This window comes from Pelmatolapia mariae, linkage group LG15 (assembly GCF_036321145.2).
Source record: "Pelmatolapia mariae isolate MD_Pm_ZW linkage group LG15, Pm_UMD_F_2, whole genome shotgun sequence".
Lineage (NCBI taxonomy): Eukaryota > Metazoa > Chordata > Actinopteri > Cichliformes > Cichlidae > Pelmatolapia > Pelmatolapia mariae.
The window spans coordinates 41890655-41913463 of record NC_086240.1 but is presented as its reverse complement, the minus strand read 5'-3'; the positions used below and the strand labels follow the sequence as shown (position 1 = coordinate 41913463).

Below are 22809 nucleotides of genomic sequence, written 5' to 3'. Positions count from 1 at the left end.
AGTTTGACCCATTTAGCAGAAGTCAGCCTGTTTAAGGCTCTGATATCTATTCTGTATGACTTAAAGCAGTTATGACATGGTCTGATTTTCTCACCCAATAAAGTAATATTTCATATATCAGTCTACTCTTCATTCTATCAGAAACAGTTATCACAGCTCGTACATTTTGTTTTTATACATATATGTAAGCATTGAGCCAAATGTAATAATGCCAACATACTGAAAGAACAATATTTGTCTCTTATATACATAATACATCTGTATATACACTGTCAGAGACACTTGTCTTTGAGTGAAGATTTAAGGTGATAGGAAATATAAATAACTGCTACTTGCATCTTTGACCAGAGTTCAAGCTCATATATATATATATATATATATATATATATATATATATATATATACACACACATATGTGTATATATATATATATATATATATATTAGGGGTGCAACGATACACAAAATTCACGGTTCGGTTCGGTTCGATACTTTGGTGTCACGGTTCGATATTTTTTCGATACAAAAAAATGTTCATGCTTTTTTAATTTGTCATTTATTAAAATTATAAATATATATTTTAACTCAAAAGCACAGTTTTTAAATTTAATGTTGCTGAAACGACAAAGTAATAAAAAAATAAATATCTGATGGAGAAATCCCTCATCTTTGGAAAAGAGAGTTTATTACAGAGAAATGGCTCTTTCCAAAATAAAAGCTATACTATACGCTTCTTCTGGGGTATATTCTCAGCAGCATATTAAACATATCAGGTCCCCATAAGGAGAATCATTTGCTAACGGCTGTCTAAATGACACGGGTAAAGTTTGTAGCATGCGTGCTTGTTGTTTTTGTCTGCTTCCACTTGTCTTTGCACTAGGATGATGTCGGAGTAAATGTGCAGTCATATTCGTTGTGTTCCCACTAGTGCTGTCAGCGTTAATCTGAAATGACGTTAACGCCACAACGCGGCAAATCTCCGTTAACGAGCTACCGCGGATCGCCCCGTGCGTGGGGCTGGACGGTGTCAACACGTTAACGAGCAAACTGCGCTAACGCAGTAGTTCCCACCCATGTAATTGAGCATTGCGTGGCACATCCGACATACTGTTTTACTTTTGTCCATGATGCGCTTACCTTCAGGGTCATACTTCACATGAAGACCAAAATAGTTCCAAAGGCCAGATCTGAATGAGGGTGGGGGAGGTTCAATTTGCCATGCTGCAACGAGCTAAGCTTCTGTCTTGCTAGCTTGCGCTGCGCTCAGTGGATCTGCGCTTGACAGTGCAGCCTAGGCGGAGTAGTCGAACGCAGATCCACTGAGCTCTCAACACAGACAGCATCGTCAGAAGAAAAGTTGATAAAATAAATTAAAAATTTTGTATTGTTCGATACACATGCGTACCGAACCGAACGCACTGTATCGAACGGTTCAATATCGATACGAGTATCGTTGCACCCCTAATATATATATATATATATATATATATATATATATATATACACATATGTGTATATATATATGTGTGTATGTATATATATATATATATATATATATATATATATATATATACATATGTGTATATATATATATGTGTGTATGTATATATATATATATATATATATGTGTGTATGTATATATATATATATATATATATGTGTGTATGTATATATATATATATATACACATATGTGTATATATATATATATATATATATATATATATATATATATATATATATATATATATATACATATATATGAGCTTGAACTCTGGTCAAAGATGCAAGTAGCAGTTATTTATATTTCCTATCACCTTAAATCTTCACTCAAAGACAAGTGTCTCTGACAGTGTATATACAGATGTATTATACATAAGAGACAAATATTGTTCCTGAATTGGGACACAGCCTTAGTTCATCTGCTTCTGACCTTTGACCTCAGCCGTTTGTGAGGGAGGAGGCGGGAACAGGGAGTGGATTGTTCTCCTCACCAGTTAATGGGAGAGTGTGGGGCGGGATTTAGAAACAGCAGTTCAATAGGGAATGCCAGGGGGCGGAGCCTGAGACGTCCATTTTCACACAGAGCAGTGGTGAGCCTACACAGAACTAATGCATACAGCATTTCTGCAGTATTACTACACTAATCCTAAAATAATTTTATTGTGGCATATTTGAAGTACAGTCTGTAGTACTGGTACCTCTTCTATCTGCTGTTCCTTCTCTTCCTTTTTCTTCTGTGGTTGCAGATGGACTCATCGGTGCCTCCTGGCCTCTCTCTGGTCTCCATCTTGTCTCTGTTAGCATGCAGTGGCCAGCTGCTGGCAGCTGTCCTGCTAACACGCAGGTATTGTGGGCGGAGCTCTACACAGAACTGGTGGATCTTGCTGTGGCTCTTTTATGATGTCATTGTCCACCTGACGCTGGTAGGCGGTGCTTTATTCTTAGTTATTCCCATCTTCATCATAATGACAAAAAACTTTATTCAAGTTTCAGCTCATCTTCAAAATTAGACTCATTTCATAAACACTTTGTTTTTGTTTATTCTTGTTTATTTTTTATTCTAAACCTAAAGGTTTTTAGGAAGGTCCATTTGTTTACATGTCTCTGATTTTTTGTTTTTTTTAGGAGGGTCCGTTTGTTTACATGTCTCTGATTTTTTGTTTTTTTTAGGAAGGTCCATTTGTTTACATGTCTCTGATTTTTTGTTTTTTTTAGGAAGGTCCATTTGTTTACATGTCTCTGATTTTTTGTTTTTTTTAGGAAGGTCCATTTGTTTACATGTCTCTGATTTTTTGTTTTTTTTAGGAAGGTCCATTTGTTTACATGTCTCTGATTTTTTGTTTTTTTTTAGGAAGGTCCATTTGTTTACATGTCTCTGATTTTTTGTTTTTTTTAGGAGGGTCCGTTTGTTTACATGTCTCTGGTTGGGACAGTGGAGGCTTCTGACGGGCCACTGGCTGAGCTCTGTGAGTATTTTGTAAATACACTGCAGTATTTCCAGGCAGTGTTAGTTTGATCTGAAGTCGAGTATGAGAACAAAGTAATGAAGTACTTTTACTCACAGATACTGTAAAAACACACTATTTGGAACGTCATTTGGGATGTTTGACTTCTTCTCACCTGTCTTACCTGTAGGGAAGGAGTACGGGAAAGCCGACAGTCGCTGGCTGGTTTCTGATCCGACGATCGTCTCCATCGAGATCCTGACCGTCGTCCTCGACTCGCTGCTAGCTCTTCTGCTTATACACGCAGTACTGAAGGACAAGTACTACAGGTAACACTTCCTGTACTGCAGTTACTGTGATGCTGGTACTGCTTGGTACTGATGTTAATGGTGAACCAATCTGTCAGACACTTCCTGCAGATCGCTCTGAGTGTGTGCGAGCTGTACGGCGGCTGGATGACCTTCTGTCCCGATTGGCTGCTGGGCAGCCCTCACCTGAACACATCCTCCTTGCTCTACCTGTGGATCTACCTGGTCTTATTTAATGGAGTCTGGGTCCTGGTCCCAGTCCTGCTGCTGCTCCAGTCCTGGTTCAGCCTAAGGAGTCTGCACGTGCTCAGAGCGGACCAAAGCAAAGCAGCTAAAAGACAGTGATGTCACTGATATGGTTTAAACTGATCGATGGCCGAGTCCGAGGATCATTTAAATATTCATCTGATGTCAGAATCAATCACCACGATCAATCGTTTGAAAAATAAACATTTTATTATAGATACAGTTTCAGTGCCTTAAATTATTGCTTTGGAACATCTAACCACATCTCCCCTGTCTTCTTTGCACCACCATTCACCTCCTCCCTCCCTCCCTCAGCTCCTTTTGATCATCTTGTTGACGGAGGTGAAGGCCTGCTGGAGGCCGAGTCCCTTCAAGGCGCTGCAGGCCTGAATCTCCCATAGTCTGTCTGTGTAGCTGGGGAGGTCTAGCGCAGTGGACACCTGAGGGGGAGGAGTCAGAGAAAAGGAGTCATCAGTTACTGAGGAAATATGTAATCAGATTACAGTAACTTTAGTATTTACCATCAGAGCTCGTGTGAGCTCCAGAGACAGGAGTTAGAATCAGGCCACTTTATCGGGGTGGCTGTAGCTCAAGAGGTAGCACCGGTCATCTATTAATCGACAGGTTGGTGGTTCAATCCCCGGCTGTTTAAGCACTCTGAGATAAGATGTAAGAACCAGTGTATTTAATATTTACTTTATTAATCCCAGAGTAAACAATGTGCTGACAGATGCTCAGAGACAGTAAAAACAGTAAGGGGTTAAGTTTAGACCCAGTGCAGGGCGCTCTGAGGCCGTTAGCGCCGTCCTAGTAAGGAAATCAAACATCTGAACTTCACCTGTGTAAATGTTACAGCAGAAATTCTTAAAGTCAGGGCTGTGGCCCTCTGGTGGGTGGTAAAAGTACTGCAAGTGGGGCCCGAGACATCATTTATAATAAATCTACAGATCCTATTTAAATTATTCTGGGAGTGGCTCCAAAATCAAACAGATTTCTCTGTTCAAACTTTCTTTGACTACATTTTTGTCATTCATTTAAATAATTAATGATAACATGTGCATTTCAAAAAGAGTATGAACTGAAAACACAACAAGGCCGAGTGTCATGGGCCTGGGTCTGAAGGACCCAGGGTTTTTGAATAAGTATTGACATGTGTATTTTTGGTGCTGCTGTCCTTTGTTTCCACGTGTTTGTGTATAGGTGGGTGTGTGTGGGTGTGACAGAGCACCGGTTCTTCTGGCCTGGTGGGTGTGTTAGCCAGGAGCCTGGCCACACTTGCAGAGGAGAATCACACACACCTAGAGCTGATCAAGCCTCATCGGGGAGCTATTTAACAGTGTGGCTGAGTGCTCCTCGATGAGGGATTGTTGTGTAAGACTCCACAGCAGTGTCTTAGCTTAAGTTAAAATCAGCTAGTGTATAGCTGCGAGAGTGTGTGTCTTGACGGCTGCCTCTGGTATTTTTCCCCCAGGAGGACCGTGGAAACAGGAGGGTAGCGAGCACAGGGAGTGTGGAGACACAGGAGCAGAGAGCACGAAGACACAGATTTTTGGGAGAAGATACGACACGGGAGCCAAGGAAACACACGGGGATTTGTCATTTTCTGCACTGTAAATAAACGCTCTGTTCACTGCACAGAGTCCAGCGTTTGGGTCCTCCTTCCCCACGGTCTGCCACTCAGACCGTGACACGGACGGCTTTAAAAACTACTGACTGATAATCTTCATTTTCTGACCTGTTTCTGATTCTGAACTCATCAGCAGCAGGTATGAAGCCACAGGTGGAGAGTAAAGGTCACCCACTGATCATTGGGAGGTCAAAGGGCACGAAAACCCTTTTCAAAGTGAGCGGGGCCGTCTAAAGTCTGAGACTGGCTCATTCAGAGGCTCCAATCAGAGAACCAACATTAACCAAGAGAACAGACAGAGCTGTGGTGTTTATGAATTCATCAAAGCACACACTCAGCAACAGGACAGAAATCATTCCACCTTAGAAGCTGCTGGACCGTGGAACCAGTGCTGGCTTTCAGGTGGCACTGTCCCCAGGTGTGATTCAGTTGAGTGTCACCACAGAAGAGTCAGGTGTACACTGGGGTAAACTGTTCCTTTAAGCTGTTATGACTAGAAATGATGCTTCATTGTTGTTTCTATTGTTAGTTTGATCTATGAATGCATTAAGTGGCAGTAAATGATGTTGTTTCATGAGCTGCGTCAGTATGACTCTAATCGCCTAAGAAGCTCTTCAGTCTCTTAAAGTTCCCCAGTTCTCTTCCTCATCCGTAGTTTTCCACACCAATAGCTCCTTCAGATGCTTTAGTGAATAACTTTTACCTGTACTGTTTATTTTAGTCCAAACTTAGAAGGGAAGTAAAAAACCTGATGATTCTGAGTACTTTCTTCACTGGGTAACTTTGTGAATGCACACCCCGGTTTCAGACCAGTCGGATACCCCAGGCTCCTGTAGTGGGAACACTGGAGTGGTTCCTACCTCGCGGATGGTCATGGAGTTGGGCAGATCCTTCTTATTGGCCAGAACCATGACAGGAACTCCTCGCAGCTTCTCTTCGCTCAGAATCTTCTTCAGAGCCCCCTTTGCCTCCGCCATCCGGCCCTGATCGCTACTGTCCACCACGAAGACCAGCGCCTCACAGTCGTCCAGGTACAGCCTCAAAGACGACACCAACCGTCAACATCATCACACATGACCTCTGCTCTGTCTGTTAGTAATCTTTGACCTTTTTTACCTCAGCAGCTTAAAATTAAAAGCCCTCTAATAATTCATTGGATGGAAACAGTATTTCTGAATGTGGCTTTTATTTTGAAACATGGGGGAAATGAATTACAGTTCATGAAATACATTTTAAAATGAATGTGCTACTTCAACAGTGAATAAAAGTGGAGCCACATCTGGAGCAAACAGATGTGAGGAGCTCTGACCATGACCTGACCCCTGACCCCGACCCTGTTTACCTCCAGTTGGGCCTCATGTGTTTCTGTCCTCCCACGTCCCATACCGTCAGAGACGTCTTCTTGTCCAGGTTCAGCGTTCCCACGTTGAAGCCGATGGTCGGAGACGTCTCCATCACCTGGAAGGTCAGAGAGACACAGTCTGACCTGGACGCCACCTGTCCCACACTCAGCACTCACCTGAGGAGGAAGCTTACCTGTCCGGTCAGGAGCTTGGCCAGCAGGGTCGACTTTCCAGCAGAGTCCAGGCCCAAGAGGATTACCTGGACACAGGTAAGAAACATTAAAGTGAAGAAGAGCTGAGGGTGCCTGTATTTACCTGCCAGATCACCATGGTAACTAGTGCTGCTGAACAGCTGATCAGAGCTGGTTCAGTTGACTGATTATGTTAAACACATGAAAATGTGAGCGTGCTCAGAGCCAGAGCGGCTTGATAACCCTCACCATGGCAAACATTATCTCTGGTTATTATTATATTACCATCCATACCTGTCAGGGCACAGGTAACACTAGAGTCCAGGCCTGTGAGAATCACCTGTAACTATGACAACCAGGACTTTCTGTGATCTCAAATAAACTACACCCCGGTCAGAGGTGTAGGTCAGGATGGTTTCCTCTGTGAACTCAAACAGGAGCAGCACACCTGCACTGAGGGGGAACAGGTGACTACACACTGGTGAGAGTGATGAGGGGCTGGAACAGCGTTCCACAGGAGGGTAAATGAGCCAGGAAGTACCACAGAAAACAAAACAGGAAGTGACTTAAACCCAAACACAACAACTCACAACTATGAAACACGGTTTGTCCACACCTGTTCTCGGGTAAGAAAACACTCAATTCACCTGGATACAGGTAAGAAACAGACACGATCACTTAAGGTAAGCTGATACACTGTTATGAACTTCATGTGCAGGTAAAAGGAATGACTCAGGTGAGGAGGAGTTACCTGGGGAGGACTGGTGGAGCGGCCCTGACCCATGACTATTCTTTCCCTGCTACTTCAATCGGTTCTTCTTCTGCTTCTTCTTCTGCTTCTGCCATCTGGTGCTTTGGGGCAACTGACTGAAACTCACCTGGATAACATCTCTCACAGGTGTGTACAGGCTCATTCACAGGGCATGGTGAGAGTAGGTCACATGACTCAGCAACAGGTCTGACTGCATTTTTGCTGCACAGGCAGGTCACCTGTAGTATGAATCCAACACACCCACCTGCTGACACATGAAGGAGAGGACAGGTGATACAGATGAGAGCAGAGCTGATTTACATCCTTGTTCACATACCTGCAGGCAGTGTTGGGAAGGTTACTTTTAAAATGTATTCCACTACAGATTACATGCCCCAAAATGTATTTTGTAACGTGTTCCGTTACGTTATTCAATGAGAGTAACGTATTCTGAATACTTTGGATTACTTAATATATTATCATGCTGTTTACAACTACATGAATGTGATTTATTACTATTACTGAAGGTCCGCGGCTCCGAACCGTAGTAAAGGGACCTCTGGCTAATACGTCAGGTTCGTGTCGGGCTCGTAGCTGAAAACTAGCTTTACTTTGTTGTCTGGGTCAACTTTGCTAGCGAGAGACAGAGAGAGGCGTTGAAAGGCTGCTCCAACGGAACTTATTGTTTTGGAGGAAAACACGAACACGGTGTACAGTCGAGTCTTAATAGCGTACTTACAACTGGGCTCGTCAGGCACTCTTTTTGGCTGCAGTGGTTATTATTATATTTACATGCTTCCAGCTCCCGTTTGTGCTCGGTGACAGCTCGTACTTTTCCCACTCTCCTTTTTCTCCCTCCTCGCGCTCACAGACACATAACGGGTATGGCAGTCCATTCTCCCTGCAGCACGGACTACACTGCCCATGAGGCTACATTCTGTAGGGCTATGCCTGTAGCATTCTGCCTCTTAGCTTAGCACAACAACGACAACAAAAAGGCGCTCTGTCACCCAGGAAACACACAGTCGCAGAGAGAGAGAGAGCGTCACCCTGTAACCATGGCAACCGTAACGCTGCCGCCTGGAACAACAGAATATAGCTGTCAAACAAAACCCAAACAGTCCTGACCCGCGACAATATGAAACAGGAAAAGACCGCCGTGTAATCCATTTATTTCAACAAAGTAACTGTATTCTAAATACCACCTTTTTAAACGGTAACTGTAACGGAATACAGTTACTTATATTTTGTATTTTAAATACGTAACGGCAGTACATGTATTCCGTTACTCCCCAACACTGACTGCAGGTGAGTTCGTGCAAACAGTGTTGCCAACTCCTCAGTAAGGAAAATCGCTATTGGCTGTCCTAAAAGTCGCTAGAAGTCGCTAAAAGACATCATTGCCTAATTTGCATAATTGGTCATGCTAATGTAATTGTAACCTACGTTGTTGGAGAGAGAAATAACATCGTGGAAGAGACATAAAGTGAGTAAAAAACGTCCTAAATGCATTTAGAATTTATTTAGAACTACAAATTAAATTTATTTTAGCAATTATTGTTTTTTTAATATCACAATTCCAACCCTGCTCCTTTATCCGGGCTTGGACCGGCAAAAGTGACCCGAAATTGGCACTCTGGTGAAGTTACTTTGTGTGTGTGGGTGTGTGTTTATAAGTAGTTTTAAACCTTGTGATCCACAAAACAACATAACAGTAAAAGAAGAACTGACTGCGTTGTGCTGGAGCAGCGGCTTCGCTCATGCGCGATTCATTTGCAGTTTGGACGCATAGATGGGAACATCTCCTGCCCTGATAGCAGCTGGGGGAGGACTATCCTCCGCCTGTGAACGCTTTGGCATAGGTGAGGTGCCCATGGCAGCACCGCTGCTTGTTGAGAGTAAGAGCGATACGCGCTTTCACGTGAAAAAGTCGTCATAAATAAGTCTCCAATAACACCAGAAAAAGTCGCCAGATTTGTCGCTAGTCGCTTTTTAGAAAAGAAGTCGCCAAGGGGGTCTGAAAACTCGCTAAGTTGGCAACACTGCGTGCAAAGACACTTGGGTCAGCATGTCCGTGACAGAGAGAGACAGCTAATGCAGGCACAGGTGGAACACCCGGATGTGCATCACCTCTGACCTTCAGGTTTTTGTTTAGGAAAACCAAAAATATATTGAATAAATGTGGAAAAGGGGAAATGGAATAAAATAATAAATACAAAACACAAAATAAATGTCCGTAATCCAGAGACAGCAAAAGGGGTGAAAAGAGGGGGAAAATGGTCCTACCGGCTCGCCACTTCAATATGAAGAACAACAGCTTCAGTGTGACCCAAAAAAAACCCTGACCCGTAGGCCAGAAAAATTAGTATATCATGTTCAATTCAGTTTACCGGTAAACAAATCAACTTTTCTACAGTTCTACGCAACAGTGTGAATCATCATCATCATATTTCACAAAGGTACAATATTTAAATTATTAATCGTTTTGGCTATGTAGCTTCATCTATACATTCAAGTAGCGTTTACTACAAACAAAAACAACAATGAAAAAACAACTGTCTAACAGACAGCATAGCAGAATTGAAGGCAACACATAACAACAATCAGGCAATTGCACTTTGTTTCAAAGAGAGCCCATTTAAGTACTTAAATAAATGAAAGTGTATAAAAACAGCAGTTTTCGAACTGGAGTTCTGCTTGAGGTGGGAACGCCGCCGAACAAAGTAATATTTGAACGCAGAAACAACAGACCCGCTAATGACAACTAAAAGGGTTACTTTCATCTAGTGATGGGCAGATGAAGCTTCATGAAGCACTGAAGCTTTTCATCCAATTGGTTCACCCCAGCGCAAAGCTTCGTGAAGCTTCATTTGCTTCTAGTAGGACATCTAGTGGACGTGAAAATATTAGTTGGCATAAATTTGAAGAGTGTGGCATTTTGCACACAGCCTGTAAATGTCAACAACAAAAGGAGTGTGTAAAACATGTATATTGTAGTGATGGCAGTATACTGTGTATATTTATACTGGCAGTATGGAAAATGATCATTTGGAAATGCTTAAAATGGAAATGATCATTTACTGTGAGGTGAGGTGTGGTTGGGGTGTGGAAAGTGGTTGTGCTTTTGTAACGTTGAGGTATGGACAGCTACACACTGAGGCTTTGAGCCTCAGTCCTGCCTCTTCACATTTTATTCTGTAAAAACTACATTGTCACTGCTTTTATGACCTTTTTAGTGGGGAGAACATAGCTAGGATTTAACGATTTAACATATCTTTTAATTCTTTTGTCCTCCACAATGCTAAATGGCTGGGAGTCCTCAATCACCATGCTAACCAGGTCTCCATCTATTTGAGATTGTTCTCCTGAGGAAAGACAATAAAAACAAAGCACAAATATAAATATCACACATGTAACTTATTACAGTTGTATAATATTGTTCTATCATTTAGTAAGATTACTGCATGCTATATTATCATGGCATTTGATGGCTCACCTGGTCTTGCTCCACAATCCGTGTTCCCCTTATTCTCATGCAAAGCTCTGTAGTGCCTGAGCATGGATGAGGTGTTGTTGTTATATCCCAGCTCCCTGGCACAAAGCAAACACTTCACCTTGTACAAAAGTAAAGACAGCTTAACATAAATTGTATTGCACCATCAGTATTATGAAAATACATCTTCTGTAGAAATGTACATACCTTGTTGGGAGGAATAAAATCAAAATGTTCCCACACAGGGGAGGACATCCTCCTCTTCTTAGCTGGCTCCATTCTCTCCTGACTTTCTCTCCTCACTCTCATAAACCTCCAAACTGTCTCCAAACTTTCTCCAAACTCTCACTAATCGTAACTCTCCATCAAACACCCACATTTTGAATGAAGTCTAAGGGGTTTATATCGCTGTCATAGCTCGCGGCAAAGTTCGAACCACTTCATGAACCAGTCACGTGGTTTAGCCGGGCAGCGAGGCTTCGGACGTCATCATTTTCAACTCCTCCCATAAATGAAGCAAGCCTCGATACGTGCTTCGCGGAAACGCCCCCTCCATTACTCGACACAAGCTTTGAAGCCTCGATACAGAACGTCACATCACTACTTTCATCAGATGTTAGGGAGACAAAACATTTTTTTTTAATATTGAAAACAACACTGAAACTGAAACAGGCTTTTTTTTTTTTTTTTTTTACAGCTGATCAAAGTTTAGGACCACATGCCTTCAAAAGGCCAGATCTGGGGGTGGGATTAAATAAGTGTGTACTTCTTCCCACTCCCTTTCAACATGTAAGTGTATCAGAACGGTAGCAGTATTGAAATGTATTGACTTGTGTAGTATTTTTTTTTCTCTTATTTTCTTTACTAAATGTACCTGTATATTGTTTACATGTCTGGAATAAATTAACAAACAAACATCTGTGCAAAAATGTGGATTCATTGTCATTTTCTGTCAGGTAGTCACACTGTTATGGCGTTCTGATGGCAAAGGTAAAAACATTCCCTTTTTGAACGTGTTCTGGTTGTTGAACTATATAAGCAGGGTCTCTCACAGCACGCCATTGCTGCTGAGGTGGGACACAGTGAGACGGACAATTGGAATTTCTTAAATGATCCTGAGGGTTATGAAACAAAAAAGTCAAGTGGAAAACCCACAACAACTTCACCAGCATTGAGCCGGAGGATCTAATTGGCTGTGTGTCAGGACACTGGACGATCCTCGACCCAAATTAAGGCTGTTATTAAGACTGCAGCCCCAGAACCATCAGACTGCATCTGACACTGAAGGGCTTCAAAAACAAAACACGTCTTCAAAGGCCTCGTCTCCTTGAACGTCACAGAACTGACTGTTTGGACCAAACAAGGGAAAATGGAAGGTGGAAGAAAAATTCTCTGATGAGAACAAATGTAACCTTGATGGTCCTGATGGTTTCTAAGGTTACTGGCATGACAACCAGAACCCCCCCCCCCCCCCCCCGTTTCTATGCCCCACAGTGGAGGGGACGCCATAATGGTCTGGGGTGCTTTTTCCTTCAGTGGAACAATGGAGCTTCAGGAGGTACAGGGGCATCAAACGGCTGCTGGCCAATATGGTTAAATCGTGCCAGAGCTGCTGAGTCAGCAGAAGGGCCTCAGTTCAAAGAAGAGGCGGAGTTTCCCAATGGCAACAGGTCATCTTTCACACTGAGTCTCCTCCAGCGTGTGCGGTCCAGCACAACATAATCATAACCCAAGCATAGCCTGGCTGTCAGGACTGCAGCACCCTCTGCAGAATAATAACAACAGTGGTCTTTTCATATATTCTTATAACTCGCCCACATGCAAATACATTCAGATTTTTATCACTGCGCTCACACGTGGAGGTGATTATTACCTTTAACAGTGCTCAGAGTAAGTCCTCACGTTCACCAAGCTCAACAACAAATACCAGGAGAGGAAGATGGACACACCTGAGGACAGTGAATCCACACACTTGCAGGTGACACGATTGTTCATGAACCACATGGACCTGTTTAGTGCAGTCTGCACACATTTGTGTCTTTTATTATTAAAATGTTCCAGTGAGTGGAACTTCACAGCACGATAGGACAAAGGTTAAACCAGCACAGCTCTCACATGAAATTCATTGATCACTGCTGGAAATCCGAGGGAGGGAAGGTTTGACAGACGGGCAAAGACGTGGGAGTGTTTGTCTGCTGCGCTGCATTCCAGTTCAAGAAGAAAATTTCAACTTTTGAGCAGGAATTTTAAACTGGAATGCCTCTTGAGTCAGGTTTCTAACTTGGACAGTATATGGTCCAGGCTGGCTTCGAGGCAGGTAAACATCTGTATCACTGCTTGTTAAATAAGCAGACTCAGTCCAGCTGTGTGGGGTGCATGATTGTTGCACACTGGAGCACTGAGACCTGATAGAAACATCACCGTCACGTGAAAGCTGGAAAACAGCGTTCCCTGTGTGCTGTTTCATGATTATCGTGGATGAGCGGTGTTGTTCCAGAGAGAGGACACCGTCAGGTCTGTGACGTGCTCGTGGTCCCTCTGTGGGGGCTGGGAGAACTCTCTGAATGGTCACCATTGCCATGCTGAGTGTGGACAAAAGAAGCCAGTGCAATGCTAATAATGGCTGCTCTTAACCCCCCCTCCCCTCCGCCCCAGAGGAGCGCAGGATCACATTTGGAGCCAGAGATGTGGGACGTGTGCCCCTCTCTACCCCGACCCCCTCTTCCTTTAATCCAGCAAGAAGTCGGGATCACTATGAGGACGACCACAGACTGAGAGCTGTGGACTGAACCTTGCTCTTACAGGTAAAGGCTTGTAACCTGACACTAGCCCCGCCCCCGATCCAGCTGAAACCTCTGCTTCCTGTTGCTCTCTGTCCAGTCTCTGCTGTGGCTCCTGCAGCTTCATGCACAGCCTGCAGAGCTGATAGAGTCTGCTCTCAGCTGCACAGCAGTGAACACCAGCAGCACCACCCGTTAGCACACGGTGCTCCCTCTGCTAACAAAGGACTGTGAGGCTTCCTGTACCAACTGACAGGATCCAGCTCTGCAGACAGATGGTAACACACCACCACAGCACAAATAGCACAGGTCTAATATATGCACGCACGACTCAGTGTGAATGTGACCTTTAACCCTGATGACCGCAGTGTGCGGGTTGGTGTATTTCACAGTCAGTGGCTAACGTTTGGTCCTGCATGCTAACTGATAACCTTCCTGGAAGCTGAACAGCATTTGTTTAATTCACCCTCAGCGTGACTGAAGGCTCCCACTGAACATGCTCTTTGTTCCCAGTGACCACATGTTCACCCACGTGGCGCACACACTCTTCTTTTACATGACCTCAGTCACATGTTTGTGTGTGTGTGTGTGTTTGCCTCTTACTTTGTAAAACACACATGTTGGTGTTGTAGCTCTCTCACTGTCGACTTACTTTGTACTGATTCATTAAACGGTAAACGGCCTGCATTTGTATAGCGCTTTACTCAGTCCCTAAGGACCCCAAAGCGCTTTACACTACATTCAGTCATTCACCCATTCACACACACATTCACACACTGGCAATGGCAAGCTATGTGGCTATTAAAAGATTAATCCGAGCTCTGTGGTTTCTAATAATTCTGGAAAGGTTATTGTTTGATCTGTGTTTCTGTCCTGATTATTACGAGGTTCAGTAAGTACTCAACCAGTGTCAGTGTTGATGTTGGTGCTGTCCACCTGAGGCGCTGTAACACTGAGTCGTTGGTCCAAGCTGTTAGAGCTGAGGATGTGTAATGTTGGTGAAACATGGAGTTTTATTGCAGTGATCTTGCTGTTTGCATGCTTGTTGTTCAATGTCTGTCCAGGGCTGAGTTTGCTCTGTGGGGCCGATAGGTTGGTCAGGAAGTAGCTCTAAGGTCCGGTGTTTCACGTCCTCCTTTAAGACTTTGTGGGATTTTGTAGTGTTTTCAGTTTCATTTTTGGCAGGAAAACATAATTTTTATTAATCAACCCAGAGAATTAAACCATGTTGATGTTGGACGAGCTGGGATATTTGAAATGGGCAATTATAACTCATAATTATATTTTAATAATAGGCATTTGTTACGTAATGTGATTTATCTGATTATGTTTGTGTGTCTGAGGATGTTGGGATGACTTATAGTTTCCATTTTGGTGTGTTTTTGTTTGTTTTTAGATTTGCTACAGAGCTGATTTTTTTTCTATTTATGTAAATAGAATCTGTTTACAAGGTTCACGATTCCTGGCATTCCCTCTTCAAGTGTGGAAACAATATAATTGCACATAAGATAAAGTGTCAGGAGTGAGCAGCAGTACAGATTTGAGCAGTACAAGATTAAAAGTGGCAGTTAGTGCAGTGCAGTACAGTACAGAGAATGAGGTTGTTGTTTTTTTTTAGTGATTACAGATAAAGTGAGTGACCAGTGCAGAATGTAGAATATACTTGAGCAGCTTTAGGACAGCTTCTGTGTGCATCCTGTGGTGTGTAGTGTGTGAGCTGTGGTTCAGGTGTCGTATGGCTTGGTGGTAAAAACAGTTTTTAAGTCTCGTAGTCCGAGCAGACAGACTCCTGTAACGTCTGCCAGATGGTAACAAGGAGAACTGCTGATGTGCTCGGTGGCTGTGGTACTTGATGATGCTGTGTGCTTTATGGTGGCACCGCTGGAGATACATGTCCTGAATGGCAGGAAGCCTCATGCCAGTGATGTGCTCTGCTGCCTTCACCACCCTCTGTAGTGATTTTCAGCTGCTGCCAGAGCAGCCTCTGTACCAAACTGTAATGCAGCTCGTCAGCAAGCTCTCGATCTCACACCTGTATTTGAGGTGATTTTGGCGTTCATGCCAAACTTCCTCAGCTTCCTCAGAAAGTAGAGTCGCTTGTGAGCTTTCCTGATAGCAGTGTCTGTGTGAAGGGTCCAGGAGAGATCCTCAGTGATGTTGACTCCAAGGAATTTAAAGTTGGTGACACTTTCGACCTCGACACTGTTGATGGGCTGGTGTTCCCTGACTGGTCGTTTCTGGTAGTCCACTATCATTTCCCTTGTTTTGCTGATGTTGAGAGACAGGTTATTTTCCAGACACCACTTGTACAGTGCCATCACCTGCCGTCTCATCGTTGCCTGTGATGAGGCCTGGTTGTGTCATCCGCAAACTTGATAATGGTGTTGGACTTATGTTTAGCAACGCAGTCGTGTGTGAACAGGGAATAAAGGAGGGAGCTAAGCACACATCCCTGTGGCATTCCTGTGTTTAGGATGAGTGATGAGGAGGTGTGCTTACCTTCTCTCACGACCTGGGACCTGTTTGTGAGGAAGTTCAGAATCCATCTGCAGATGGGTGTTCCCAGCCCAAGGTCGACGAGCTTCGAGGCAAGTTTTGAGGGGATGATGGTGTTAAAAGCCGAGCTGTAGTCGTGAATATGTATTCCTTTTTTCCAGGTGAGTGAGGTTGGTGTGCATTGTCAGGGCGATGGCATCCTTTGTGGCTCTGTTTGTCTGATAGGGGAACTGAAGAGGGTTCAGCCTGTCAGGGAGGGAGGAGCAGATGTGACCTTTGACTAGCCGCTCGAGGGACTTCATAATGACGATGTCAGTGCAACAGGGCGGTAGTCATTCAGACAGGAGACCGCTGATTTCTTTGGGACAAGAATGACAGTGGATGTTTTGAGGAGTTTGTGAGGACCACTGACTGTCTCAGGGAGAGGTTGAAGATGTTGGTGAACACCCCTGCCAGCTGGTCGGCACACGCTCTGAGAACCCAGCCTGGGATGCAGTTATAGCCTCACTGTCCTCCTGAGGGTAGAGGATCTGCTCCTTGTTGTCTTTATATGCATCAGGATCCCCTGAGGTAAAGGCAGAGGTTCAAGCCTTGAACTTAGTATGATTGTCTTTAATTACCTAGAGTTTCTGATTTGGATATTTGCAGACGGTGGTTTTGGTGATGATATCGTCTATGGATTTATCAATATATCCAATGACAGAGTCTGTGAGTTCACTGATGTTGCTATGAGCTGCATTCTCAAATATCTGCCAGTCAGTTGTCTCAAAGCAGTCCTGGGGAGGGAAACAGTCTGTGATATAATGTGAGCCACCTTCATCTCAGCTGACCTCAGAGAGTTGATTCTGTTCATCTGGACATTTTCAGTGGGAGAAACATTTCGGACACACAGGTCACGCTGATGTCTGACTTTAAAAATGTATGATTTCATAAAACAGTTGTACTGAGTAAATTACTGAGAAAGTGTTCCTCTAACTGGTTTAAAGCGGATTGTGCTAAAATGACATGAAGACATGAAATGAAATAACCTTTGCCTTAGTTCAACCGGGGTGAAAGGTTGGAGATGGTAAATGCTAAATGGATTGGTTCTTATATAGCACTTTTCTACTCTATCTGAGCACTCAAAGCGAGATGGAGTGGATGATAGGGTGTAGCTAGATATCGCTGGATCTCATGTGAACAGAGAGATTGGATTAGGACTGCAACGATTCATTGAGTACTTCGAATAAGTGGAGTACAAAAATTCTCCACAGAAATTCTTTGATGCTTTAATGGATGGCTCTGTAGCATTAAATGATATAAACGTGTTTCACCCACATGTGCGACTACAAACAGACCTGCAATAGAAATGCATTTAGGAGTAGCGTGTGAATATAAAGTGTAACCACATCAGGCCCACGCAGCCCGCAGTTTTAAACAAAAACAATGATAACACAACAGCAGCAGTAATGTTGACACAGGCACAGGAGCAGCTGTTCCTGTAACGACCATTAAAACCTTTACTGGGAAAAACCGAGCGGGAGTCCGTCATCAAAGCACCTGATCAACAAACTGAGGTGAAGAAAAGTGAACTCTGCAGCTGCTCCACCCACCGCTGTTTGTTTTGCACAGAGAAACATCTGCAGTAAACCTCAGTTCAAAGGGTTTTGGGTTTTTAAAAAAAAAAAAAAAGAAACACATGAAGGCTGAAACAGAAAAAACTGCAGTTTCTAAACTGGAACACAATGAGCAGTTAATTTTGAAAGACCTGTATTTTTTCTCTTTTAATATCATTTATTTATTATTGCTCATCAACAACACAAAAGTATTTCTTACTCGATGGAATAATCTATTACTAAAATAATTGGTAGCTGCAACGCTAGACTGGATGGCCATGGAGAAGAGGTGGAGATGAGTGGGCACTCGACAGAGCATACATTGGAGCTCCTCGAGGCATTTTGGGTCGGTTCATTTTGATTTTGCTGTACCTGTCATGGTCCTGGGTTGGTGACCCAGTGTTTAGTGTTGTTCTCTGGATACGTCCACGTCCGATTAGGCCAGCACATCCTCGTCCATCCGCCAAATCACACCAATTTTGGCCATCCACCAAACTACATTGATGCCCACAATCCACCAAACCACACCAACGATGGCTGCCCTCCAAGCCACCTGAAGCTCTTTGTCTCCGTCATCTTCTTCATTGGGTTCCAGAAAAGGCCCTCCTTTGCCATCGTCGTACTCAGGATCTATTGGCCAAGGATCTTCGCCATCAAAGGTGGCCTCCTGAACTGTGGTGTTGTCGCCTCTTCCCACGCGGTCGACCTCCGGAGCTGCTTCCAGTACGCCGCCGCTGCTTTCCGCATGGTTGGCCTCCAGACCCACTTCGCCCTCGCCCCTACCACTTTCCACGCGGTCGGCCCCTGAACTGTGTCTGCACTGCCGCGGCCTCCTGGACTATTTGTTTTTTCTTCTGGTTCCGTTCCTGTGTTTTCATCTGTCTGTCTGTCGCGTCGCACCATCATGTTCCCTCACAGTGCTGTGTGTTTCCTCCGTGCATCTTGTGATTCCCAGTTCGAGTTTCCCAGTTTCTGGTGTAGTTCATTGTTTCTAGTTTTCGGTCAGTTTTCTTGTGTTAATGTTCAGGTTTTGTACAGCCACTAAAGCTGCCTCCCTTAGTTACTCCTTGGGTCATGTGCACACTAATACGTTTTCGTTTGAAAACGCATCTTTTCTCTCCATTTTGGCCTTCCGTCTACACTGAGACGGTGTTTTTGGTCAAGGAAAACTGACCTTTTTGAAAACGCTCTCTAAAGAGAGCGTTTTTTGCATCGCAGCTGTTTTTGCATCGGAGTGTGCCCTGCGAAAACGCAGGCTTTTTGAAAACGATGACGAATTTTAGTCATGTGATGCATTCATGTGACCAGTTCAACCAAGATGGCTGACGGCACTGTACAGCAGTTATTTTGTTTGCTCTCAATTTTGACAGCCATATTAAAGATTAATATCAGTTCGGACATGCTCCAGAGAGCTTTTTATTCAAATTCTTTCATTCTCACTCACTTTTGCAACTTTGTACTTTTGTGTTACTTGCAGCAACTCCACCTCATTATTAGTCCATTCAAAAAAAAACTTGATGCTTTTCCTAAACATTTCAAAGAGCCGGAAAGTAAATAAACGGCAGACAGAAATAACGCAGGTCGAATCATCTTACGTTTCACGCATGCGCAGTACAGCAAAGTAATTGTTTTTAGTCGTTTCAGTGTGGATGAACAACTGTTCAAAAATGATTGAAAACAATAGTGTGGTCGCGGAGCATTTTCAGTGTTAGAGTTGATTGTTAAATGTTTGTCATTTCTATGCTTGCTAACTCTGATGAAAGGGATTCCACTGTCCTTCCCCCCAGATTCTCGAGGTTCTGGTTGGGGGGGGCTGTAATGTTTTATTGCAGATACATCCTATCTGGAAGATCTGCTTCTTTTGATGTAAGCTTCCTGCGTTTACGACCCTTTGGTCAGCAGGAGGTACCACACACACACACACACACACACACACACACACACACACACACACACACACACACACACACACACACACATTCCTACTTACATATAGAAGTTCACACATATACATACAAAGCCTTGTCTTAGAACTATGTGGGCGTTACTTCTTGTGTGAACTGTCTCTCAATAAAAGGCAGCAGGAGGAGGCCATCATCGGGGTCATTTTCGTGCTGGACACAGATGAGGCCTCCCTTGCGCAAGTAATCGATCGAACGCTGTTGCCTTGTTTTTCTTTCATGGGAATAAGTCCTGGATACAGCGGGGTCTGAGTTTAGACCCAACATTCAGTTTTCAAATTTATCCGGATTAGTGTAGACGTAGCCTTGGTTTCCCATGAGTCCTGCATTTGGGTCTTTCATCCTGCCTCCCACACAGTTTATCAACACCTGCCAAATGACTGAACCAGACTTGTTGCTGGCCCTGGAGATCGACACACCACTGCCTAACAACAGGCTTGCTGATATGCAAATTGACAATTGATCAATACCCATGAGTAATGCATCCATGTTAAATAAAAATATGCAGCTATAGAGTTCAACATCTTTATGGTCTAAAGGTAACTGCCAGCAAGTGTTTGGATTGTGTTTGATTATCAATGATGATCTTTTCCATCCCGATTAACAGGAGGAGATGGAGCAGCAAAGGAAGAGTTTAGAAATTGATTCTTCACAAGAGGTGAGGAGACAGGTTCATACACATGCTAACATGAATTCAGTGACATTGTCTCAGGACTGCAGGTTCATAGATTAGTTTCTGTCACTACAGGAACAAAGAGGCAAAAATGGGCAGAGACCTCAGCACTGCAGTGGGCCTGACAAAGCTCACCCACCAGCCGCAAAGGGAAACAGAGTGCATCGTTGTGACGTCTGTGGAAAGGCTTTCGCCAAGATGGACCACCTCAGAAGACACCAACGCATTCACAGTGGGGACAGACCCTTCAGCTGTGAGCAGTGTGGAAAGGGTTTTAATTGCATTACTAACCTAAAATCACACCAGTTCAGTCACAGTGGAATTAAACCATTCAGCTGTGATCAGTGTGGAAAGGCTTTTACTCAGTCGAGTGATTTAAAAAAGCACCAGCTCATCCACAGTGGGGTTAAACCATTCAGCTGTGAGCAGTGTGGGAGGTGTTTTATTCAGAAGAGTGATTTAAAACGGCATCACTTCGTCCACAATGGGGTTAAGCCATTCAGCTGTGACCACTGTGGAAGGGGTTTTACCTGCGTTAGTAAGTTACAGAGACACCAGCTCATCCACAGTGGGGTTAAACCATTCTGCTGTGGTCAGTGTGGAAGGAGTTTTAATGAGATGAGTGATTTAAACAGTCATCAGCTCACTCACAGTGGAGTTAAACCATACATCTGTGATCAGTGTGGAAAGGCGTTCACTTGCATTAGTAAATTAAAACGACACCAGGTCACCCACAGTGGAATTAAAGCATTCGTCTGCGGCGAGTGTGGAAAGGCTTTTACGGAGAAGGGTGATTTGAAAAGACACCAGTTTGTCCACAGTGGGGTTAAACCATTCACCTGTGAGCAGTGTGGAAAGTCTTTTACTTGCCCGAGTAAATTAAAAACACATAAGCTCATCCACAGTGGAATTACGGCATTCACCTGTGAGCAGTGTGGAAAGGGTTTTGCTTTCCGTGGGATCTTAAAGAAACACCAGCTGATCCACAGTGGGGTTAAACCATTCAAGTGTGATCAGTGTGGAAAGTGTTTCACTCGCAGGTGTGATTTAAAAACACACCAGTTCACCCACAGTGACGTTAAGCCTTTCAGCTGTGAGGAGTGTGGAAAAGGTTTTGTTAGCCACAGTAGCTTAAAAAGACATCAGCTCATCCACAATGGGGTTAAAGCATTCATCTGTGGGGAGTGTGGAAAGGCCTTTACTGAGATGGGTGAATTGAAAAGGCACCAGTTCACCCACAGTGGGGTTAAACCATTCAGCTGCGATCAGTGTGGAAAGTGTTTTAGTCAGAAGGGTGATTTAAAAAATCATCAGCTCCTCCACAGTGGAATTAAACCATTCAGCTGTGGTCAGTGTGGAAAGGCCTTTACACTGATTACTAACCTACGGAGACATCAGCTGACCCACAGTGGGGTTAAACCGTTCAGCTGTGGTCAGTGTGGAAAGGCCTTTACTCATAAAAGATACTTAATAAACCATCTGCAAACCCACTCTGGACATAAGCAGTAAACGTGTGACGTCTGTGGAGAAGCAGCCTAAAACCAAAGCATGGACACTCCACAGTGTACAACGTCGCTATGACTAAAGCAGACCGTTTTTAGTTCCATCCATCGTCTGCCTTTTATCCAAATTATTGGAGTTCTGAAGCAACACTGTAACCAGAGAGACCCTCAAATCCCTCTCTATGGTAATAACATCATTGTATCATTTTAAAATCTTTTGATTCATAAAATGTTATTAAAGAATGAACAGTGGCGTGATGGGATCACCACTCCTTGCTTTGTACACTATTCTTACTGCTTTCTTTTAAACATACTGAGTTTGTCATTGTTTTATGTTAATCCCCCCCCCGTTGACCCCGTAGAACAAGTATGGAGCTACATACTTTACAGTACAGTTTGTAAAGACAATCCATATTTACAAGTCCTCTTTGTGTAATAAAGTTTTTTTCTTAGAAACAAAACCTGTTAAGATGTGTTTCACAGGGTGGGGGGGCAACTTCATTTACAATCTAACAATACACCTAAGAATTTTAGTTTTGGATCCATCATCAGTTTCAACATTGTTTATGCTGAATTTACTATTATGATTTATGGGTTGATTTCCAAATGGATAGTGGATGTTCTTAAATTTTATAATAACCCATTTATAAGAAGCAGTTTTTATACCTTTACAGTATCCAGGAGCTGATCCAGGATTTCCTCACTGACAAACACAGTGGTATCAGCAGGAAACAATATACAATTTAAATCAAGACATTCTAATTAGTTTAAATACAGTATAAAAAGTAAAGGACTAACTACTGAACCTTGTGGTGGGTTATAAGAAGGAAAGAGGCCAAGGACTAGTGAGTGTCAGAGCCACTAACCAGGACGAAACAACAAATATCCGATGTGTAC

At 43.4% G+C, this 22809-nt stretch overlaps 2 protein-coding genes and 1 long non-coding RNA gene across 8 annotated transcripts; 2 read left to right on the top strand and 1 right to left on the bottom strand.

Moving 5' to 3' along the window:
- The first annotated feature begins 2065 nt into the window (after nt 1-2065).
- Nucleotides 2066-3718, top strand: ebpl (EBP like). The gene is made up of 5 exons (XM_063496472.1): nt 2066-2091; nt 2248-2424; nt 2898-2967; nt 3137-3275; nt 3353-3718. The coding sequence occupies exons 2-5, from the start codon at nt 2248-2250 to the stop codon at nt 3597-3599; spliced, it is 633 nt and encodes a 210-aa protein (XP_063352542.1). The 5' UTR covers nt 2066-2091; the 3' UTR covers nt 3600-3718.
- Nucleotides 3719-3728: 10 nt separating this feature from the next.
- Nucleotides 3729-8347, bottom strand: arl11 (ADP-ribosylation factor-like 11). Of its 6 annotated transcripts, none has more exons than XM_063496475.1 (6): nt 8152-8347; nt 7540-7680; nt 6664-6729; nt 6470-6585; nt 5988-6165; nt 3729-3940 (listed from the first exon to the last, which is right to left on the bottom strand). In XM_063496475.1, exons 2-6 carry the CDS (start codon nt 7573-7575, stop codon nt 3812-3814), a joined length of 525 nt encoding a protein of 174 aa, XP_063352545.1. In that variant the 5' UTR covers nt 7576-7680; nt 8152-8347; the 3' UTR covers nt 3729-3811. The 6 variants fall into 6 exon arrangements, with proteins under 6 accessions (XP_063352545.1, XP_063352544.1, XP_063352546.1 ...); XM_063496474.1 differs by having other exon boundaries at nt 7540-7677; XM_063496476.1 differs by having other exon boundaries at nt 8205-8347.
- On the top strand, nt 7453-22402 carry LOC134643855 (uncharacterized). The gene is made up of 3 exons (XR_010573951.1): nt 7453-7559; nt 20345-20395; nt 20486-22402. It is a non-coding gene; the product is annotated as an uncharacterized LOC134643855 (long non-coding RNA).
- Nucleotides 22403-22809: the final 407 nt, after the last annotated feature.